Source organism: Cydia splendana, chromosome 22 (assembly GCF_910591565.1).
Source record: "Cydia splendana chromosome 22, ilCydSple1.2, whole genome shotgun sequence".
Classification (NCBI taxonomy): domain Eukaryota; kingdom Metazoa; phylum Arthropoda; class Insecta; order Lepidoptera; family Tortricidae; genus Cydia; species Cydia splendana.
The window spans coordinates 8,224,438-8,247,529 of NC_085981.1; the positions used below are offsets into that span (position 1 = coordinate 8,224,438).

A 23,092-nucleotide genomic window follows, 5' to 3' on the forward strand; every position below is an offset into this window, starting at 1 on the left:
CCCAAAAAAGTCTTATGCGGCTATAGCTACCATATTCACATAAAACCTTTGTTACGTATTTTTGCCTTCGATGTTATAATTACTAACTGTAAACCATAGGTTAAACGTTTTATTGTACTAGCATTACACAAGCCACCAAAAATGAATCCACATACCTCTTTGATGAGTCTGGCAACGGCGGCTGTATGCACTGGTTGATTTACACACAAATTTCAATGTTTCGACCGGGCCCAGCGTAGATCTTTATGCACACACACTTAAAGTTATCTTACAAATCCTTTTATCGTCAAACGAGTTCACTTATCACACAATTCTATGTAAATTATAGTTTTATGAACCGAGAAAAACTTTCATAACCCGACATCTTTTCAACCGAGAACCAAGACTGCTCTCATTGGTCCATTTGAATGCTTGGTCTATTCCGCGACTGCGCAGTGCATCATGGTGTTGCCATGCCACAACACAGGCAATGGATTTAAAATTTGAGAGAATGAATAATGCTTGCACATATTCTCCCCCCCGAACCAAGCTAGGTCTTGGTTAGCAACTATCCATCAAAGGCAATACACAGAGTTTTGAAACTGGCCGGAGTAAAGAACCGTTTTGAACCCTCAATTCAGCTACACGATTGATTCCGTCTTTTCCTGGCAATAATCTAATAATGCGGCCACGTTTCCACTGTAAAGGTGGATAGTTATCTTCCTTTATTAAGACTAAATCATTAATTTCCGGAGATTTCGTACGTAAAGTCCATTTAGGACGCTGTTGTAGAGTATGAAGATATTCATTGCGAAACCGAGTCCAAAAATGTTGTGTCAGTTTTTGAATTTGTTGAAATTGCGACAAACGCCCTATATTCGTTAATTCAAATGGATATTCCGGTAGAGCTACCAGTGGTTGACCGATGATGAAATGACCAGGAGTTAAAACTTCCAAGTCTGTCGGATCCGAACTGAGAGGACACAAAGGCCTTGAATTCATCACCGCTTCGACCTTAGTAAAAAATGTCGTTAATTGCTCGAACGTAAGCCGTTGATCACCGAGTACACGATACATGTGTGTTTTAGCGGATTTAACAGCAGCTTCAAACAATCCACCCATATTTGGGCTACTGGGAGGGTTGAACAGCCATGTAATTTGGGTTTTGATTAATTCACGTTCTAAGTCGCCGTGGTGATTCTTTAAGTAAATGAATAACTCTTTTAAATGTTTGTTAGTCCCGACGTAATTTGTACCACAATCAGAGCGAATCAATGAAGGTAACCCCCGTCGAGAAACAAATCTAGTAAAAGCAGCGACAAATGCTTCGACTGAAAGTTGAGAAACTATTTCCAAATGTACCGCCTTTGTTGACAAACAAACGAAGATGCACAAATAACACTTTTGAATGCGGGCATTTCTTAAACTACTGCTCTTCATGAGGATTGGGCCTGCAAAATCCGTCCCTACTCCTTCGAATACTCGACAACATCGAACCCGATCTGCAGGTAAGTCTGCCATAAATGGCTGTTGGTGTCGAGGCGCCGTTTTAAAGCATGGAATGCATTTAAATGTCACATTTTTAGTTACAAATCGCATTGATAATATCCAATAATTCCGACTCAGAATTGAAGCTAAAGTGTCAGCACCTACGTGACAATATACTTTATGATAATGTTCCACTAAAAGAAATGTGAGTTTGTCTTTTCCGGGAAGTAAAATGGGATGTCTGGCCGAATAAGGAAGTTCTGAATGACAAAGACGTCCTCCAACTCGAATTAAACCTTGTCCGTCGACAAATAAGTTAAGTTTCCGTAACGAGTCTCGAATAGGTTTCCCAGCAGATAAATCTTCAATGTGACTACAGAAATGTTTCTTTTGAATCATCAGGAACAAACGAGACAGTGCGTAACGACGTTCCGATACAGACACATTTCTGTTAACATTTTTATTACCACGACAGTTATTCATAAATCGAAACAAAAGCGCTGTCACGTTGACTAATTTTTCAAACGAGCTATACTGATCGATTAAATCAAAGTCATCTAAAGCTAGACTATTAGACACACATTTCGAACGTAATCCTGGCAAGTTCTCAGGTAAATCTGGCTTGGTTTGGTTAGGCCAATATTCTCGAGACCGATGTAACCACTTTGGACTCCACCACAAAGGATGTTCAAGCAATTGGGCAGCTGTACAACCACGAGATGCAACATCTGCACAATTTAAATCACTATTGATGTAAAACCAAGAAACTGGTAAATTGAGCTCATTTATCTGGGAAACTCTATTACCTTGAAATACATCCAATTTATGGGGTGAAATACTCAGCCAAGCTAAAGTTATCGTGCTATCACACCAACCGATAATTTCCGTGATTGTAAGTGACAGCTCACATAGTGCTAAATATACGTGAGACAGTAATTTAGCCAGCAAAGTTGCGGCACTTAATTCCGCCTGTGGTATCGTCAATTTCGTTTTAAGTGGAGAAATTCTTGTTTTTGCAATAACCAGCCGAACAGTGACTTCTCCGTCAGAACATTCTGTTCGCAAGTATACCGCAGCTGCATAACCGACAGACGATCCATCACAAAAACCGTGCAAAGAGTATGACACTTCGCTTTTTAACTTCAAACATCTAGGAATAACCAGTTTCTTTAAGTTGAGTAAGTCTGAGAGAATGTTATTCCACTTGTCGACTATGTGGCTAGGTGCCGGTGAATCCCAGTCTACCCGTTTAGCTCCATCACTCACTAGCTCCTGTAATAATAATTTCACCCTGAAGACTACCGGACTAATCCATCCGAGTGGGTCAAATAATTTTGCCAACGACGAAAGAATACTGCGCCTAGTAGGCGTAGCTTGCTCGTCAGGTAGATTTACTCTATAGGTAAATGTGTCCGTTGATGGATTCCATTGAATACCTAAGACCTTAATAAATCCAGTACTGTCGTCATTGTCAAAAGAACGAGGAACTTCACAATGATCCGTGGGAAATCCAGCCAATAAGCGAGGTTCGTTAGATGCCCATTTTCGCAATTCATAGCCAGCAGTTCGCATGATCGCGGTTAGCTCATTCATAAGCATTTCAGCTTCCTGAATGGAGTCCGCCCCTCCGTTTATATCGTCTACATATGTATTAGCTAATAGAAGCCTGGCAGCATTCGGAAACCGCTCCTTTTCGTCTGCAGCCAGCTGGTGAAGACATCTAATCGATACGAAAGGACTTGACTTTAGCCCGTAGGTATTAGTAGTTAAATTGAACAGGCTCCGTTTCGTTCCGTCTCCAAAGAATTAGCTGGTATCTTCGATCTTCAGGATGAATCCATGTCATTCGAAACATCATTTTTACATCAGTAGTAAAAACAATCAAGGGCAGCCGAAAATTTAAAATTATTGTAGTTATGTCATTTTGCAATTTTTCCCCTGAATGTAAACAATCATTTAAACTAACACCAGTTGTTGTTTTCGCACTTCCATCAAAAACAACACGAATCTTTTCAGTGTCCCCAGATTTCTTGAAAATTCCATGATGAGGCAAAATGAAATATTCCTGCCCAGAGTCCACATCAAAGTGTGAAAGTTTCATATGACCAAGTTCTAGATATTCGTCCATAAATTGTTTATACTTTTCTTTGAAAATGGGCTGCGATTTCATACGCTTTTCTACAGCTATAAACCGACGAATCGCATTTGGTTTTGAGTCACCTAACTCCGCATGATTAGGTATTAACGGTAAACGAACAACATATTTACCATCAGTCCCCCGAGTGACTGTAGTTGCAAACAAATTCTCACAATTCACATCCATAGGATCTTTTATAGAGACCTTAGGAGGCTCTTCCGTTTTCCAAAACCGCTCGACCGTGTCGATCAAAGAAACACCCGAAAAATATTCCACACTACGTGGTATCTCCCGATGAATACCACGCAATGGACCGAAAACCGCCAAATCAAATATTGTATCAATAGCATATGGACCACCCTTCCGAATAATGATTTTATTTCCTTCAATTATTTCACCGAGTATGTCACAACCGAATATAATGTCCACCCTAGACATGTGTTCATAACCGAAATCCGAAAAATATTCATTAGATAAACCGAGCCGAGTAGCAATGTACGCCGTTGGCGACCGTAAAACCACCGCATTTACCGATAAAATAACGTTTTCCTTACGTTCCGACCGAAAAGTAAGAGTCACTATATGCTTACTATTACTAGCTTTGTCACCGACACCCGATAGCGAGGTAAAAGAGTAATGTTTCTTAAGCCCTAAAGTTTCAACAAAATCGCTCCGCACTACTGTAGTTTGAGAACCTAAATCTAAAAGAGCCCGAGTCTTAATAAATTCTGCATTTTTTGATAATACACTAACGATAACAGTTGGTAAAATCACATTTTCAACCAAAGCGGGCGTCGAAGAAACATTACTCGTAACTAATTGCTATTCCGCGTTGTCAATAGATGTCGCTGGCGCATCAGAGCGCGCGGACATACAAGTACAAGCACGCGTACAGTCGGCCGCCGTGGCGGTGGCATTAGAACTTAGTACAGCCGCATTCGTGGTTCGTTCATTTCGTACACGCCGATTATATTGTTCAACAGGGTCACGTGTGCTCATTTCCATCACACAAATTAAATAATTATGTCCAATATTCCCGCATCGTGCACAAGGAATGTATTGGTTACAAGTTGCCGCTGAATGGTTTCCAAAACAACGAAAACAGCGGTTATTATTTCGTACCCAATTTTTGCGATCAGTGGGCGTACTATTTTTAAACTTATAACAATCTGTTATAACGTGCCCCGACACAGAACAAAAAGCGCACCGCAAGCTAGGAATCGAATGATCATGGTTTACGCGTTGTTCAATAACATTTACGCTTTTCCCCGTTTTATGTGCGATTATATCTGACGTATTGGCAGTGTCAATAAGTTGACATTCATTTTGTAGGAATTCAACTAGGTTTTCGAATGTAGGAATCTTCTTCACGCCTCCATAAATTTGTTCAAACCGTGATTTAATATCAATAGATAACTTCGTAAGAGTTATATGGAGTAATATGAAGCTCCAGTGGTCTGTAGGGAAACCCAAAGCCTTAAGGGCTCGTGTCGACTCAAGCAAAGGATTCAATATTTGTGTCCGTAATGCGTTTTGTTTTTTAACAGGCATTAGATTCAAAATACGCGAAATATGACTATCCGCGAGCAACCGTTTATTGTCATACCGCGACTTCAAAATTTCCAGCGCTATATCTAGCGAAGCATCTGTCATAGGCAAATGTTGAATTAATGACTTCGGTTCATTGCATAAGTTTGAAACTAAATAATGCAATTTTTCAGTTTTTGAAATATCCGTCCTGGACTTTACCAACGAGGTGTAAAGACTCATAAACCCGGACCAAGTAAATATATCGCCATCAAATTGCTGAAGATGGATTTGTGGAAGACGTGGGCGTTGTGCTGAAGGCACGGCCGCTGCGACCTCCAAGTTCGGTTTTTCCAAGGACATTGCATCTAAATTATTATAGTGCAACTCAGCATTATTATAGCGAGCCCTATAGTCCTTGATTTTTTCACCATCGGTTTCCACCTCGAGACTTTCAAGTAAACTCTCATACGCCACAGTCAATCTATCGAAATGAGATTCCAACTTTCGTAATCTCGCCGCTAAAATACTAGAACTAATCTCAGATTTCATCATATTAAAAGATGATTGCAACCAGTCGCATTCTATATTAAACCGAATATCATTTGTTTTATGCGTCGCCATTTTGAAAAAACACACTAAATAGGTACGTATTTATTTACATCAACCGCGCCGCGAATAAAAGGTCAATGATCCGGTTCGAAGGACCAAAATTATGTTACGTATTTTTGCCTTCGATGTTATAATTACTAACTGTAAACCATAGGTTAAACGTTTTATTGTACTAGCATTACACAAGCCACCAAAAATGAATCCACATACCTCTTTGATGAGTCTGGCAACGGCGGCTGTATGCACTGGTTGATTTACACACAAATTTCAATGTTTCGACCGGGCCCAGCGTAGATCTTTATGCACACACACTTAAAGTTATCTTACAAATCCTTTTATCGTCAAACGAGTTCACTTATCACACAATTCTATGTAAATTATAGTTTTATGAACCGAGAAAAACTTTCATAACCCGACATCTTTTCAACCGAGAACCAAGACTGCTCTCATTGGTCCATTTGAATGCTTGGTCTATTCCGCGACTGCGCAGTGCATCATGGTGTTGCCATGCCACAACACAGGCAATGGATTTAAAATTTGAGAGAATGAATAATGCTTGCACAACCTTGGTCACCCGAGCGCGACTCTGCGAATTAATGGTGACAGGCTTTATCCTAACAAAGTCCTAAATGCATTGAAGACAGTTGGCAGTTAACACCTTGTCTTAGTGAGTGGTATTGTGCCATTTTTGGACTCGGAGGTCAGCTCCCGAGAACTCGTAAACGTCACCTAATATTTATCACGCGAATTAAAGATGCGGCGTGAAATACATGGTCTATGAGTATTCCGATTGCTTTTAAATAACAGGGATTTTTACTTGTTTAATGAAATGAAATTTTGTGTAATTTTTTGAGACTACGTAAAGTATCTGCTTGGAAAATACACACATAATTAGTATTAATTGTCATAAAATAAAATTATATTTATTGTCATGTTTATTATTGACGTATAATATTTATAAATAAAAGACTTGGTGGTCATCAGTCTTAAAAAATGCAAAGCGTATCAAACAGTTAAAAAAATAGTCTCAAATGTTCAGAAAGACATCTGCTTCAAGCTTATATTTCATCCATAGTTGCTATTACATCTTGTTGCTAATATATTTATGTACTTGATATATAATATATAGTACACTCAGTTCCGTAGCAACACCATAATCATCATAGGCGTCTGCATAATTGTACCATAGATGTTTTCAAACTTGTTTCAAACTAGCCATATCGCTACACCTTATAAAACAAAGTCCGCTGCCCCGTCTGTCTGCTTGTGTTTTTGTATGTTCGCGATAAACTCAAAAACTACTGAACGGATTTTCATGCGGTTTTCACCTATCAGTAGAGTGATTCTTGAGGAAGGTCTAGGTGTATAATTTGCTAACCCGTGCGAAGCGGTAGCTAGTATGTATATGAAATATATTTTCTAGCAGAGGAACAAGTATTTATACCTATTACTTCTACAAAATACCAGCTAAAGCCACTCCTTGAGCGTGAAGCTTTAAGTGGGCAGTTTATATTCAAATAGCTCTAAACGATGACATCTCAATCTCGACTAGCCTTAGGTTAGACCATTAACTACTTCTCAAAGACACCGCATTATAATATGTGACGTTCCACGTTAAAGGTACCCATAAAGACAACCGTAATACCATGGTTTGCAACTAATAAATGACTATGATAATGGAGGTTGGCGTTTACACTATTATTTGTTAATAAGAGTCGTTACGCTTTAATACTAATACGGTGCTATGCGACGTAAGCGCCTTTACCCGTGGAACGTCACATATTGTGTGTAGAAGGAAATATAAGCGACGACCACGCACGTTGTGGCAAAGATGTTAGCTTTCGTGTACTAAAAACTTCATACTATTTTACGTGTAAGTATAGGTGCGGACACATATTAGTGCTTTTATAAAATATAATACTAGTGCATTTTAATTTCGTAGTTATATCCCACGACATATTATTTTACAAGATTGCATGTTTAGCCCTGAAACTCTGTTTTGTTGATACCTATTTTTTATATTTAGATGCGTACAGGTTTTAAAAGCAGCTAATATTAGGGTTTTATACCTAGTATGCGTGCGCCAATGAGTTGTGAATGCAAATCATCTTATATGCGTCGTATAGTGCCTAAGTGATCTGTGGGTTAGGCGAACTAGCCTAAACTGTTAACCTGTCAAGTCTGTTTTCTACGCCATCGATTTCAAATATCGTCCTTATTGTATGCGTAACAAGGCCGAAAACCTTTAAAATTATATGGATTTATAGGACACACTGCAGTTTTATGCTAAATTATTTAGAGTCGATAATTAGGAGTGACAAGAGTTTAGAATCAATGAGTTAAAAAGCGATATTTATTTTATTATTTTATAACGTAGATGTTTGGTATAGTTTGACTTAATTTACATTTTTATTTATGAAAACCCACAGAAGTAGTAAGTTAACCGCGCAAGAATGTTCACTTCATCACAGATAAATAATGTACGTTACTATTTAGTACCTATGTAAGCATGTCTATATGTCTCTTTAAGCATTGTCGTAAGATATCTGTAACATATTACACTCAAGATGGGTTATTGTACTTATTGTGTATACAATTTCCATACAAAGTGGCCCATTATGATTGCTCATCTCATGAGTCAATATTATAGGCGCCACGTGTGACCATTTTGACTTAATCGAGACATTTATCCATAATATCGCCAACTTAGGTCCTAATAGCGCATTGTTGACTCTAAATAATTGAGTTCTAAACATTATTCAGCCATATTTGGTTTCACATTGTATTTTATTTGCCGCTTAGCGTCGTAAATTGATACCAATACTGACACTATGGTAATCGGATGACTTAATAATGACGGAATATACAGTCTAAATGGATAATGCTATCATTTTGCGTTTGTGTTTCTTGTTTATTATTTCGATATATGTTATGTTAATCAGAATAATACTTTATGTGCTCTTATTTGGAGCGTCGTTAATAATAGTGTAAGCGCCAACCGCCATAAAGGTACCTAAGTACCCTGTGTTGCCCTGTGGGTTGCCCTGAAAACCAGCGTCATGGCTAAGTATCTTAGTCATCGGCATATGCTGAGTGGCATCCATTTTGGTGTTAGAATATATTAGAATAATATGTATTATAGGTTAAGTTTTATGTTTTCCACCAAATAAAGTAGGTATTTCTATTTCTATTTCTACACCACGGAACCAGTGGAACGTCGCAAATACTGATGTAATATTTTGTTTGCTTCAGGGTTAGAGTATTTGAGTGCAGCTCGGAGTCTTCACCCGGAACTACACGCTGGCAGCACGCTGGCCAGCCAGGACTTTCAACTTAGTTTAGAAGGTAAGCTCATATTTAATGTTTTTCGGTGATTAATGTGAAGAAATACGGGTAAAGGATGACTCACGCTACACCGGGCCATGCCCGGGCCGAGGCATCCGACATGTCATTTTTGATTAAATACGACTGATCGGTGATCACGTGGTGCTTTCCATTGAAAACGAAGTGCCGGAAGCGCCGGCCCGGTTTAGCGTGAGTCATCCTTAAGATACCTTAAAAATATTTAGCAATAATTGGGTACTATAATTTTGTCTTTAGCGTCACATTTAGTCTTATGCGTGCTTTTTTATGCAAAGGGATTTTTGGAGGCTCTTGCAATGCAACATAAAAAAATTACTTCGCTTTAAACTGCAGTAAACATGAAGTTTAAACTTTGACAGAGTAGGCCTTAACGCTTGTAAGCATTCTTGGCACAACAATTCCCGACACTTTTTAGTCATACGTGTAAGTTTATGGCGTACAAACAATTAAACCCCCACAAGGTGGACTGACGACCTGGTTAAGGTCGCAGGAGTCCGCTGGATGCGGGTGGCGCAAGACCGGTCATTGTGGCACTCTTTGGGGGAGGCCTATGTCCAGCAGTGGACGTCCTCTGGCTAATATGGTGATGATGATGAAACAATTAAACAACATCTTTTCTCCTTCCAGGATCAAGAATAGCCTCCCCAACGCGCCTCAGGTTATCCGGCGGTGCGATAGGGGCCTCCGCCAACCGCAAACGAGCAGTGTCCTGGAGTCCTTACTCCGCGGAGTCCTTAGACTTGGCCGCGGTTATCAGGGCGTCACCAGCGAGCTTAGCTGTTAGGGCGCCTTCGGCTGCGTCTACTGGAAGCTATGGCCATCTTAGTGCTGGTGAGCAATATTAATGAACGCATATCTGGATTTTCTAAAAAGATACTTCTGTTTAGTCCATCATTACAAGACTACAACTATTTATCCATTTTATCCCAATAAAACTGGCAGTACAAACATTATGATAATCAGATCAGAGACAAGCTATTTTTTTTTGCGCATCTATTTTGCTGCCTTCATTTTTATAATACTCTTTAAGTATAAACACTCGTCGGGTAATGTCGTGTAGCAGGATTTCAGTAAGATTTACATTATACACGATCAAGACAGCAAACTGCTGCGGTTGTTGCTTGTCACAGCAAAGATGCAAAATAACTACATTCATTTAAACGTTAAAGAAACCCAAATTAACATAATAACGTTTTTAATTCCAGGCGCGATATCCCCTGCCCTATCGCTGTCTCACGCGTCGCTGGCGCAGCAGCTGCTGGCGCGAGGTGGCGGGGGCGTGCTGGCAGGCGGAGTACTACTGGATCCTGCGCACCAGCAGGCTGCGGCCGCGGCCGCGCACCACGCAGCCCATGCGCACCTAGTGGCCGGGATACACAGGTAAGACATAATTATACCGCTGTCTACTTTAACCCCGTAAGTCCCCGCGTACTTATTACAAATTAAATTCGAGTTATGAACTCTTATAGAAATAAAACAAAGTTCCAAATTCAAAAGCGCAAAAATTGGCTTGGGTCTTACAAGGGTAGTGCATGTGTCCAGTGCATGCTGGCGTCGTGGAAGTGATATGTTCTGGAAGGTGAACTGCTGATACTGCTGAACCCTTTTGTCAATGCCCACCTAGTGGTTAGGTTTTTGGGAATGGAGAAAGCACAAGAAGTGCTGGTTGACCGTGCATGCCAATGGTCTTATAAAATATAATGAAACAGACTGGAATGCAGAAGGTAAGGTCAGATAACTGACGATGAGAAAGAAATTCATTTGAGAAACAAATTGTCGGTACCCTGGCTCGCAGAACTTAATGTTTGCTCGTAAATAAAGTTCCTTGTTTCGCCGAAGTGTTAGGTAATTGACTAACGTTTATTATTTATATATTGGGTTTTAACGCTATGTAATTCTACAGATCCCACATATCATCACCCACGCAGCTCCTGATGGGGACTCCCGTGGACATCCGACAGGGCCTGGGTATGGACGGATCCCCTCCTCATCATCTGCAACAACCGCCCCAGCAGCCTGAAGTCACTAGCATCATGGAGGCCGATAGGTAAGTCATTGAAGATACTGATCATCAAATGAAATAGTGGTTATAAGATGAAGTGTTCATCTTATAACCACTGATAAACAAGATCCATAAAAAACTTCCGTGATGTATCACGCCAGCAATGGCGCGATGCTCATTTGTCAGTCTAGGCCACGCTATAGTGATCTGCCGGTCTAGCATGAGTTGCGTTCTGAGTGCGACTTCATACATCTAACGCGACTTCAAGTATGGACTCGCGCGCGAGAACGCAACTTTGCAACACCGACCATAGGTTTGCACTCGCGAAAGCCATATAATCGGCCAGCCAGTATTTTATGAGTACCAGTCTTTATGACTTAAGTTGCTTGATGACAAGACAAAAGCCATAGGATTTTTTACGCAATAATTGTTCTGACTCTTCCGCCTTTTCACACACTGCTAGTCGGACGGTACTATTCTACATACTGATACCAATACATACTTTAGATAGCGTTTCAATGTAATTTCACTAGACAAAAGCAATGTAATTAATCCGATCTCCTGTTTTCACAGTGCTTCCTCAGGCATGACACAGCGGAAGTCCCCACAGAGCCTGATGCATCGAGACAACCATCACAGCAACAAGCCGCTATCGGCCGCCGCGGAGAGCACGGTCCATGACGGACTCGACTCCAAAGACGAACCCGGAGATTTCATCGAGACTAACTGTCATTGGGTAAGTAACTCTTGCCTCTTTGACCACCAAAGACGTCAACTGACGCGCGCAGCTACAGCCCAATATCAACCTTCGTGCATTGCCGCAAGGTTTACGATGATGACGATGCGCAGCGCACGATAGACATGGTGTTCAAAGCGTATTGTAGTACGCAACAAGAATAGGTTTTCAAGAACAAGTACTTCTTGGACACTTCGTAAAATGCTTCAGAAAAATTTATCATGAAACCTTGTGAATTTCAATCGTGGTTCCGTAGCCGGGTTGAGCAGCTGTAGAACTCATGTACGTAGAAAAAAATATTGATGTTACATCAAAGTATGTCAACTGGTAAGCAACGTGAAATACCATAACACTGCATTGATATGTCATATATCGCTCGCTGGCACTTATTCACAATCGGGAGGTGAGCAAACGCAGCAGTTAGTGGCAAGAGTAAGATAGGCACTCGCTAAAGGGGCTAATCTTTTCTTTATCGCTCATCAGGATTTATGATAGGACTTAGATTTAATAATCTGTTTATCCTTCCAGGTGGATTGTAAACTAGAGTTCCCCACGCAAGATGACCTGGTGAAGCATATCAACACAGACCACATCCACGCGAGCAAGAAGGCGTTCGTGTGCCGCTGGGTCGGCTGCTCCAGAGACGAAAAGCCGTTTAAGGCGCAGTACATGCTGGTTGTGCATATGAGGAGGCATACTGGGGAAAAGCCGCATAAGTGCACGGTGAGTATTTTGAAAATAAGCTATTCGTCATTTTTATTTTGGGGAATCTAATTCGGGACATACCATTGTCCCATTAGATCATTCGCGTCAAAACCTAATAAATTATTAAGCAATCGATTATATCCGATATCCGATTATCTAGAAAGAAGTAGAAATAGACGATATATAATATGTAACGAATTTACGATCATTTATTTTCTTGATTACACAAATATAATATAGTTGACGAATATAAAGTGTTCTTGTTCAAACGTATTCGAGAGATCGGCTCACTTTATATTTCGTCAACCTTACCTACTGTTAGAAAGTTGTATAATAAAGATATATATGCTGACTTCAAGCAAATAAAACCTAATAAGGTAAGACGTTTCCCGAATTATAATAATTATCATACCGTAGACGGTATGTGTTTCACGACTCAATAACAATAAAAACTTCTTAATACCTTTTCAGTTCGAAGGCTGCTGTAAAGCATACTCCCGTCTCGAGAATCTGAAGACCCATCTCAGAAGTCACACGGGTGAAAAACCCTACACCTGCGAATACCCGGGCTGCGCCAAGGCGTTCTCCAACGCGAGCGATAGAGCGAAGCATCAGAACCGAACGCATAGTAATGAGGTAAGTTCTAAAATTTACTCAAAATATTTACCAGAAACACAACTTAATTCAACCATACCTAATTGTTAGCCCCTTGTTCTTTTGGACTTAGACCTGATTAGATTCATCTAAATCTCCAACTCATTTGAGTATTAAGCTTAGAATTTTAAAAGTGGAAAAATTACTGTCTTGGGTGAAACTTGAACTCACGGCCTCTGAATCGATACTCCAGCGCTCTGCAATCTGAGCCAACAAGACCTCATCCATAGCCAGCAAATCTTTCGACCATATCATGGGTCAAGAGGACCCTAGGGACATCATCATCATCATTCATCATTTGAGTATGTTATTTTGGGCCAGTTGTACAAAACCACAATTGACGGGCTACTTAACGAGAATTACCAGTGAACTATGAATTTCCCCATACAATAAAGTATACCTAAAACATTTTAACAGTGACAGTCGGTTTTGTGCAACCGAACCTTAGTCTAAATTGTCAACTATATCGCTGCAGACCCGATGTACTAAATTTTACGTATTTATTTTCAGAAACCCTATGTATGTAAGGCGCCTGGCTGCACAAAGCGGTATACAGACCCATCGTCTCTCAGAAAACATGTGAAGACTGTTCACGGTGCAGAGTTCTATGCCAGTAAGAAACACAAAGGTAAGTATTTCACAATTATACGTTGCCAATTTCAATTGTTATGACATTGTCATAAATTCTTCTGTTTTTGTTTCTCTTTTGTCCAAGGTTGGACATCATGGCTATCTTTATTTTGCTAACTAAGAACTAAACTAGGTAGAAGCAAGGAGGAAATAAAATAATTCATAAATGGTAGGCCTCGTATATCAGAAGTTTTTGGAACACATTCCAAATCTGTTTATATAATTCGCAATTAACAAAATTTACCATTCAAAATATTAACGTACAACTAGCGGTAGCAATGATTCGTTGATTTAATAAGATGCGTAAAGTTAAAGAAACAATCGTGTCAGCTTTTGACAACTAGAATACAATCTGTATTAATTAACTGTCAAATTCGAAGCACGAATTTGTGACAGTACAATACAATATCATAAAACTCTCTCCATTTTCAGGTTGCAGTCGCGGCGACGACTCCGCCGAGTCCGGTGGCGGCGGAGCTGGCTCCTCGCCGCGCTCCGAGGAGGGCGGAGTCCCCATCGGAGTCCGCGGGCACACGTCCTCGGCCTCCGTCAAGAGCGAGAGTCCCGCGTCACCACTCCCACACGGGCTGCATACTCCAGCGCATCAGGTATGTCAAGACTCCATTTCCAGCTTAAAGCTCCTATTAGGTTAACTCATACCTTGCACGAATTATAACTGAGTGACCTGACCATAATGGCGGGACAACGTTAGGAAGTTAGAGTAGGAGGAAGTAGAAGTAGTCAGAAGAAAGAGGGTATTAAAAAGACAGAAGATAGATTATTCTAGAAGTTAATAGATTATTCTTGAAGTGTTCTATTTTCGTCAAGTACGATGTTATAATGAAGTACTGTTTCTTTACAGTTATCAGCTCAATGTGGCGGAGACTTGGACTTCGGGGGTTCTGGCTTGGGTGGCTTCAGTGACGAAAATGGCGCTCCTTACTTCAGGCTAGACGGAGAGGTAAAGAACTCAAATCTAAGACTTAAATCTCTTGATTCGATTTTACTTAAGTATTCTTTCTAAATTTTTGTTTTCGTCATCGTCATTTCTTCGTCGTTCATTCAGTACTGAGACTCGTGAACGATCATTTTAAACAGTCAGTCAGTTTAGACTGTTGCTGTTATTTCCCACTTATATGTGGCTTGCCATCAGAGACGGGTCCTTATGCTTCATCTGCAATAAGGACGTTTCTATCAGAATTTTTGTTGGAATTTCAGATGAAACGTCCATATTGCACTTCTACCATATATTAAAAGTACAATATATCAAGTACTATGATTTATTTCCAGGTGGAACAAGAGGTAGTGGGTGAAGTAGGCCAGCTGCCTCTGATGCTGCGCGCCATGGTGGCCATCGGTGAGCCGCGGCACCATCACATGCCGCGCTTGCAAAACAAGATGGCGGTCAATCGCCTCATGCCGCCGGGGCATGGCGTTGACTTGGGAGGAGGTAAGAAAATTAAACTAAATTTTGTGTTTTGCCAGTGCTGTATCATTAAATAGTTAAAGCGCGTTAGGATCAGGACTGGTCCATGCTTGAAGCCATTGAAGCACAGTCTAGTGAGCACAATGGTTAAGGAGCAGCTGTACCTCACCTTCATACCTATCTTTGGTGACGTTGACATCTACTCTTGAAAACTTAATCAGCTCTAACAACCTGAAGGGGCTCACTGATTACCAGATCGCCGGACGATGTCAGCCTGTCAGTTGTTCGGAAGCCTGTCAGTTGTGTCACCTTTTGCGTTTAACTGACACGCTGATATCGTCCGACGAACTGGTAATCTGTGGGCCTCTTTAACCCTTTTCCTGACTGACAATTTAAAAATCAAATCAAAAACACATGTTTGAAGTACCAATGGTCTCTGCCTTGATAAGAGTTAAGTCTATCAAAGAAATTAACCAGTATCTGCCTTTAACAAACTGATTTTAATTCTAGCTGCCGCACCGGGCCGCACGGATCTCGGGAACACGAACGTGGGAGCAGAGATTAAGACGGGGATGCCGAACACGAGGCGGGACTCTGGAATATCATCCGGCAGTAGCCTTTATAGTGCAAGGTTTGTATTTATTAATAACATCATTCGTTTCTTAGAAACAATCGTCACATTTTTCATACTTCCATATTTATAGTATGTATCTAGTCTTCTCTTCAATGGCAAGTCAGTATTTTATTTCTTAACTAGCCTCTGTAGGTCGTTTTTCCGCGAAAATATCGTTAAAACCATCAACATCATTCCCACCGTCTCACAATTTCAAAGAATCTTTTTCATGTAGAGTTTTACAACATTTGAAGAATTTTTCACCAGCGGTTTACGCTGTGCGAGGTCAGTAACTCCATTTTCAACGTTCAATTTACTTGTGTCTGTACTTCTCTCTTTTCCGTAAAACCTAGATCACTATTGGGATTTTTTATTTCATTACTCAGATTTTAAAGCCTTAGAAATATTCATTAAAATGTATGTAATACCTCCAGGTCCTCAGATATCTCTCGCAAGAGTAGCCAAGCGTCCGTGGTGGGCGCGGCGCCGGCGCCGGCGCGCCTCGTGCCGCATACCGGCGTCTACGATCAGCTGTCTCCGGATAGCAGCCGCAGGTAACACTTCATTTTTATGTTTTTAACTATCAAAAACGTCAACTGACGCGCGCCGCTTCAGCCATTGGGCAGCGTCATCATCATCCTCTAGCTAGTCACACAAACACATGCAAACATAACATTTTGAAAGCGGCTTTTGTGCGTGCCTCACTCAACTAACAAACAACAGTGAAAATGTGATTATTTCCCACACGCAAGCAAAACCTCAACCACCACATTTTAAAACCGATCGATTATCACTGTTTTTATCAGTTTCTTGCTTTATAATATTATGCTATATTAGAGATATTTGGAAATGTGGACACCGACTTTAAGATGTTTAATGTTCGATATTAAACTTTCGTGAGACATGTTTTAAATTGTTTATACGACAACGGTTAACATGTCGCCAATAGCGACTAAAAATTCAAGTGAGTGAAACCGTTGTCGTATAAACAATGTTTAATGCTTTTACAGATCTAGTCAAGTTTCATGCGTGGGATACGCACCAGCACCATCCTCAGCTCTCGCCGCCGTCCAAGCTGTCCGGACGTCCCAGGGCAATCAGGTGAGAATTTTTTACTTGAGTTACATTAAGAACTGTCACAAGTCTCATGTTCCTGTGATAAATAATAGGTGTCAAAGCCAGCAACATTGTGGTCATAACATGTGTTACGTGATAATTGTAATCCTTTAACTCCTCAACAACTTAAAGATTCAGGGGCAAAGGCCACTCGAAAATAGACCCAACTCAAAGCCCAAAAATCTGTGGGCATATATTGTTCATGGTGAACATTTGGATGATGATTAAGTATTATCACGCGCCGATGTGTCTAGTTCGTATATAGTTAGCAAGTGGCACGAAATTGACACCGAATCCAATTATTGACTAGGTACTTCTATAACCTATTATTATGATAGTTATGTTATGTCTAATTTTCGTTGAAGTTCCAAAAACTGATTGTGATTCTAAGACTGTTATCTATTTTAGGCGGTCTTACTCCGCGGGGTAACGTGTTCAGAGGTGCGCGCTGAGGAGCTGGCGCTGGAGCTCGACCCCAACGTCCAGGTCAAGGAGGAAGCCAGGAGACTCTCGGAGCAGTCCAACCTGAGTGATCAGACGCAGAGCTACCAGCCGTACCCCTGCGGGACTGATGACGTGGTAAGTTTTTTAAAGTATGCGGCCGCGGTAGGTCTAAGAAGCGCTGGCTGGACGTCGTGATAGCCTTAAGAAATTCGGAATCTTATCTGATATTTTTACGGATCCTCCATAAAGTTCATTATTTCAACGTGAAGAAAATATAATCATCAACCCAAAATTATTTATATCCAGTATATAACAGTACTGAATAGTGAAATTAAACTCGATAACCAAGCTGATGCCAAAAACCAGTCAGGAAGTCCCAATGTTAGCATTATTCCTAATAACTGATTCTGTTTCCAGGGTGACGCCCCATTCCCATTCAAGACGGAGGACGAGCACGAGCCGGTGTACAAGGAGTCGCGCTCCAACTCCACCAGCACGGTGGTCGTCACCACGGCGCAGGTGCACCACCCCAACCAGGAGGTCAACCTCGAACAGGTAAATATACAAGCCTATATAGTGTCCCACTGTTGGGTAAAGTTTGGTAAAGGTCTCGATTTCCATCCATCCCGGCTTTATGCAGTTTCCACCTAGTCTTCAACTCCGCTTTGGCCTACAAGCGCATCTTGCGGTATTCACTCCGTGGTTAGTTTATTCCAGCTGTGGGTGTAGGTAAGATGCATACATCAGCATCAGCAGATCGACCAGTCCCACTATCAGCTTATACTGTAGCTGTCTCTTTGCCATATACTGTATCTTCAATGGGTGTCTGCTATATCATCCCTAGACTTATCCCTGAAGATAGGTTCATATAGAGTTTGATTGTATCAGTTCGATTTATTCCGATGTTTATACATCCTCTTTTGTTTGTAGGTCGCAGAAGGAGAAATGGTGGAGAACAAGCTGGTGATACCAGACGAAATGATGCAATATCTTAACCAATCAATATTGGGAACCGACTCGGTAGCACCAGCCAAGAACGACTCCACCACACCGCCCGACCCCGAGGCCGACAAGGACCAAGACAGTGCAACCAAAGACAATGCCACTCGCGACCAGAACGCTAACAATTCTAGTGACAAAATTAGTGACGTAGCGACCAGTGACGATTCTCTACTCAAAAATCTAGGTGCCATAGGTAGTGATCTCAATATAAGTGATATTCCAGTCGATTTAAGGTCGTTAGACGTTAGCATGTCGGGCAACAGCGGCTCTTTACTAGCCACGAAGTCACCCGACGACAAGAACCCGTTACAAGATCAGGTTATACCTGAAGTCCCCACCGAACAGTGCGAGGACTATAAGAAACCACCGACAAGCAATGTCTCAACAACAGCAAATCCTTTGCAATCATTGCAAACTATGGCGGCGAATCAGCCAGAGCCTAATAGGATGAGAGCGAATCTTCTACCTCAGAAACAAAACACGACGATGAGTCCAAAAACCATGGTAATTACTCCGCAGACGGTTATGAGTCCACAGACTTTGCCTCATAGTATGCTGAGTCCGCAGAGCTTACCTCATAGCGCTATGAGTCCACAGAGCGTGATGAGTCCGCACAACATACCCCATAACGTCATGAGTCCACCCAGTGTTTACAACGTTATGAGCCCTCAGAGCGTTATGAGCGTCATGTCCCCACAGCACAACGCTATGAGCCCACAGAGTATGCAGAGTTTGATGAGCCCTCAAATGCCGAACCAGATCATGATGAGTCCGCGACACAATAACATCGGCAGCCCCATGTCTCAAAACATGGCCAGTCCAGCCGTCAACATAGCGAGCCCTATGAACCAAAATATGCAGAGCCCCATGAGCCATGGCATGCCGAGTCCGATGCATCCCAGTCTACAAAGCCCTATGGCACAAAACGTGACAAGTCCCATGATGCAAAACATGCCCAATATGCCGCTAAATCCTCCCCAAAACGCTAGCCAAAACATGATGATGAACATGAGCATGAATCAGCCGCATATGCAAGGCATGCCACCTAACTACCCTCAAAACCGACAAAATTGTAATCCTAAAGCAGTTAGCAAAAACTATAACAACGTACAAAATCAATATCAAAACCAAAACTACAATCAAGCACCCGCCTATCCCATCCAAAACCAGCAGAATGGTAACAATATGCGCCAGCAAAACATGCAGCAATATCAAATGCAACAATTTAACCAGAATCAAATGCCTGGCATGCAACAAATGAGCCAAAATCAGCCCAATATGATGTACACTAACCAAATGATTTCGCCCAATTATCAACAACCGATCAACTACCCCAATCAGCAGCAGCAGCAGCAAATGCATCAAATGCAAATGTCAAGGTCTTCAGTGATGAGCGTGGACAACAGCGGTAATATGGCGCGAGGGACTTTAAACAGCTACTGCGAGCAACAGAACCAGTGCCCGCCCATGCAAAACAATCAATACAACCAGAACATGCAATATCCACAGCCGCCTCCTTACAATGCTGTGGTAAATGCTGCCAATGTTATGGGCCCGCCTCCACCTAAAAACAATCATCAGTACAATCAAGCCATGATGAATAACAACCAATACTACAATCACCAAAGACCTTACATCCAGTGGGACTATCCCGGTAATCAGTTCAATAAACACAACATGCAAAAATCCGCTCAGAACTCTGTGAACATGTCTACTGGAAGCCAGAAGCCGGTGAACGGTGTTAGACCACAGATCAATTGCAATCAGATGGTCAAGAATGGAGAACAACAGACTGATTGCAGCATGAATAGTTTAAGAAGTCAAAATAATCAGGCCAGCGATGTTCAAGTCTGGGACATATCGCAGTCGCAGATTGAAGCCACGAATGCGAGGAAGAAGAATCAGAACGCTAGTACGATGCGGCAAGAAACCTATCAGAGGACGCTAGAGTATGTTGAGAACTGCGAGAATTGGAAGAGCTCCGAAATGGTCTCCAGCAGCACCCATCCTCTGCAAGGCGGTGACAACATGGTTGTGAACGATCTCCAAACATCCTTGTCTTCGTTTTATGAAGAAAACCAGTACCTCCAGATGATCCAATAGTTGTAATTTTTATTGAATTTAGTGCTAAATGTGTTCACGTTAGTCGAATTTAGATCTGACAATGGTGCACCTAAAACTATGGTTGTTAAACTTATGCAATGTAGACTGATTAATTATATTTTTCTAAATTTAGGCTCAAATGTTTCAAGTACATTAGCGTAAAAGGTTATTGACAAAAGACAACCACATAAAATATTGTACATAATGTAAACTTTGTTGTATGTCTTCCATCTTAAGTAAGTACAATATTGTATGAGAATTGATGCGATATTTTTATATTGTAGATTTATGATCGTTTAGGATGTACATACATTGTACATAGGATTTTAAGACTTGCTACAAGGGAAAATTTTATCAACAGTGTGCCTTAAATTTCTACGTGTTTTGAACTACCTAATTATGTAGCAATATTAAAATATTCCTATAATATTTTATAAAGACTCTTGCGGGCAATAAATATTTAGGTGCAACTAAATTGACTTTACATGCAAGTGACTTTTGAGATTATTAGACAATAATAGAATCAAATAAATAGAACAAAATTTGTACAAAACATTTTCTAGAATTTTTACCGTTTGTTGAAATTTTAGTGTAACACTACTTAAGTTTAAGTAAATGTACTTTTTTAATGTTAGTTTGTAAAATAATTAAAGCAATATTGTGCTTCGAGACATCGAATCTCCTAGTTTTTAGATTTTATTATGAGATTACTAGACTAAGATTTTTGTAAGTTTGTTAATTTTTATTATTTAATGCAGACAAAATGACCGCACAAATGATTGTAATAGATAAACCGTATTTCGTAATAACTTATTGTTTTTCTGTTCTCGCGACCGCGAACATCTGTGAACAATATTTTTATGAAACTATTAAATAAAACATCCTATCATGAAGCTTACTGGATTTATTTTTAACCTAGTTTCTTCGCTCCCGTGTCATTAGATATTTCGATACTAAACACTGTCTAGGCAAACTATAACATGCACCTTGAACATTTTAGTCTGAACAACATTTTTGTTTCTTTTTATAATCTCTACTAATATTAACACATTCAGTGCCAGCGCGAGCTACGCGCTACGAGCGTAACCGATAACACAGGAAAAACCGTATGTAGCGAAAAGCGCCTACTAACAGAGAACCCGCCAAGCGTCCCCACTCTGTCTGTCTGTATGTTGCCCCTTCACGCTTAAACCGCCGAAACCATTGAGATTAAACTTGGTATAGAGATAGTTTGAGGCCCGGGGAAGGACATACTGGCCTATTCGGATTTCGAGATAATCACAAGATCTTGAGACGATTTAGAGATCAACTAGATCTACATTAGATATCAACTAGATGTGACTTGGATATCTAAGTCATAAATTGTCGAAATCGTTCAAGAGGACCTCTAGAATCGCGGAAACGTCAAATTTGACATATCTATCTTACAAATATCTTTAAATTATCCGTATCGTAACTTGTTGAAGTCTAGTAGAAATCTAATTCATTTTCCGAATCGAGCCGATAGGGTTTTTATCAATCAATATATTTCATCATTCATCATCCGGAATAGATGAACATGATGATACAGGTCAAAATCATAACATTCCTTTTGCATTACCGTAGTCAGGTAAAAAATAGAGTAAAAATGCAATTTTAATACCCTCAGTGCCGAAAACCCGACTATCGAGTATTTTATGATTTCGTTCTCAGGCCGTACGACCCGATAGTCGGGATCGTGGTACTACAGCTACACTTATATGACTAAGTTTTTGTGGCCTGGCTCGGATGTATTGTATGGCTGGGTGACAATAAATGTGTTAAGTTGTTGAAATGCATTACGGTGTTCGTTTTGTTACCATCAGCCGGATGGATGGGGATGGCGGGCATGGTGTAAACTTAAAGGTACAGTCGCCAGATATACCTATCGGACGGGCCGAGGTACACACAAATATCAGATATTTGTGAGCACCTTGACCGCTCCAATATATCTGATGGCGACTATACTTTACTAATTTGTAGGTGCCTAAATGAAAAGCAACGGAAATTAAGAATATACTATATACCGTCATCCAAATGTCTACGCAGAGACCTTGAATACTTCGGACATATAGCAAGGAAAGACGGTGGCAGCTTCGAAAAGCTTTTTGTGACTGGCAAAGTGGATGGGAAAAGGCCTGGACGTGGACGCAGTCCAATACGTTGGCCTGACCAGATCTGCACCGCTCTGTCAAGTGTGTGTTAATCCACAGTTGACATGACTCCACACCGCCAAGGACAGAAACAGATGGAGAAAGATCGTGAGAGAGAAAGTGATTCAAAAGGGAGGTCACGGCCCTCAATATTGAGGATTACGACGCAAGGAGGATATACCGTTCACATTAATTCATCCAGCCGACCGATAAGAAATCTTGTTTTCGATAAATTCGACGATATCGTACTTGTAATAATTGTTCCAAAACTAAGATGGCGGGTAAAAATAGCGGCATTCCGTCGCTGGGTCACGAGGATCGTCGAAATAGACGTATTATTTCGGACAGCGTTGCCAGCGGCGTCGATAAAACGCCTATAGAGCG

General features: G+C 40.9%; 1 protein-coding gene across 1 annotated transcript in view; it reads left to right on the forward strand.

Annotated features, from left to right (window-relative positions):
• Nucleotides 1-21,430, forward strand: part of LOC134801446 (transcriptional activator cubitus interruptus) — a 153,522-nt gene extending 132,092 nt beyond the window's left edge. Inside the window, exons 5-21 of the mRNA XM_063774015.1 lie at nt 8,996-9,088; nt 9,734-9,937; nt 10,312-10,486; nt 11,010-11,153; nt 11,682-11,844; nt 12,373-12,567; nt 13,021-13,185; nt 13,714-13,831; nt 14,266-14,441; nt 14,696-14,794; nt 15,124-15,283; nt 15,770-15,890; nt 16,307-16,426; nt 16,883-16,973; nt 17,397-17,567; nt 17,850-17,987; nt 18,363-21,430. Of these exons, the coding sequence (XP_063630085.1) occupies nt 8,996-9,088; nt 9,734-9,937; nt 10,312-10,486; nt 11,010-11,153; nt 11,682-11,844; nt 12,373-12,567; nt 13,021-13,185; nt 13,714-13,831; nt 14,266-14,441; nt 14,696-14,794; nt 15,124-15,283; nt 15,770-15,890; nt 16,307-16,426; nt 16,883-16,973; nt 17,397-17,567; nt 17,850-17,987; nt 18,363-20,537 (4,508 nt within the window). The 3' untranslated portion in view covers nt 20,538-21,430. The remainder of the gene's footprint in view (nt 1-8,995; nt 9,089-9,733; nt 9,938-10,311; nt 10,487-11,009; nt 11,154-11,681; nt 11,845-12,372; nt 12,568-13,020; nt 13,186-13,713; nt 13,832-14,265; nt 14,442-14,695; nt 14,795-15,123; nt 15,284-15,769; nt 15,891-16,306; nt 16,427-16,882; nt 16,974-17,396; nt 17,568-17,849; nt 17,988-18,362) is intronic.
• Nucleotides 21,431-23,092: the final 1,662 nt, after the last annotated feature.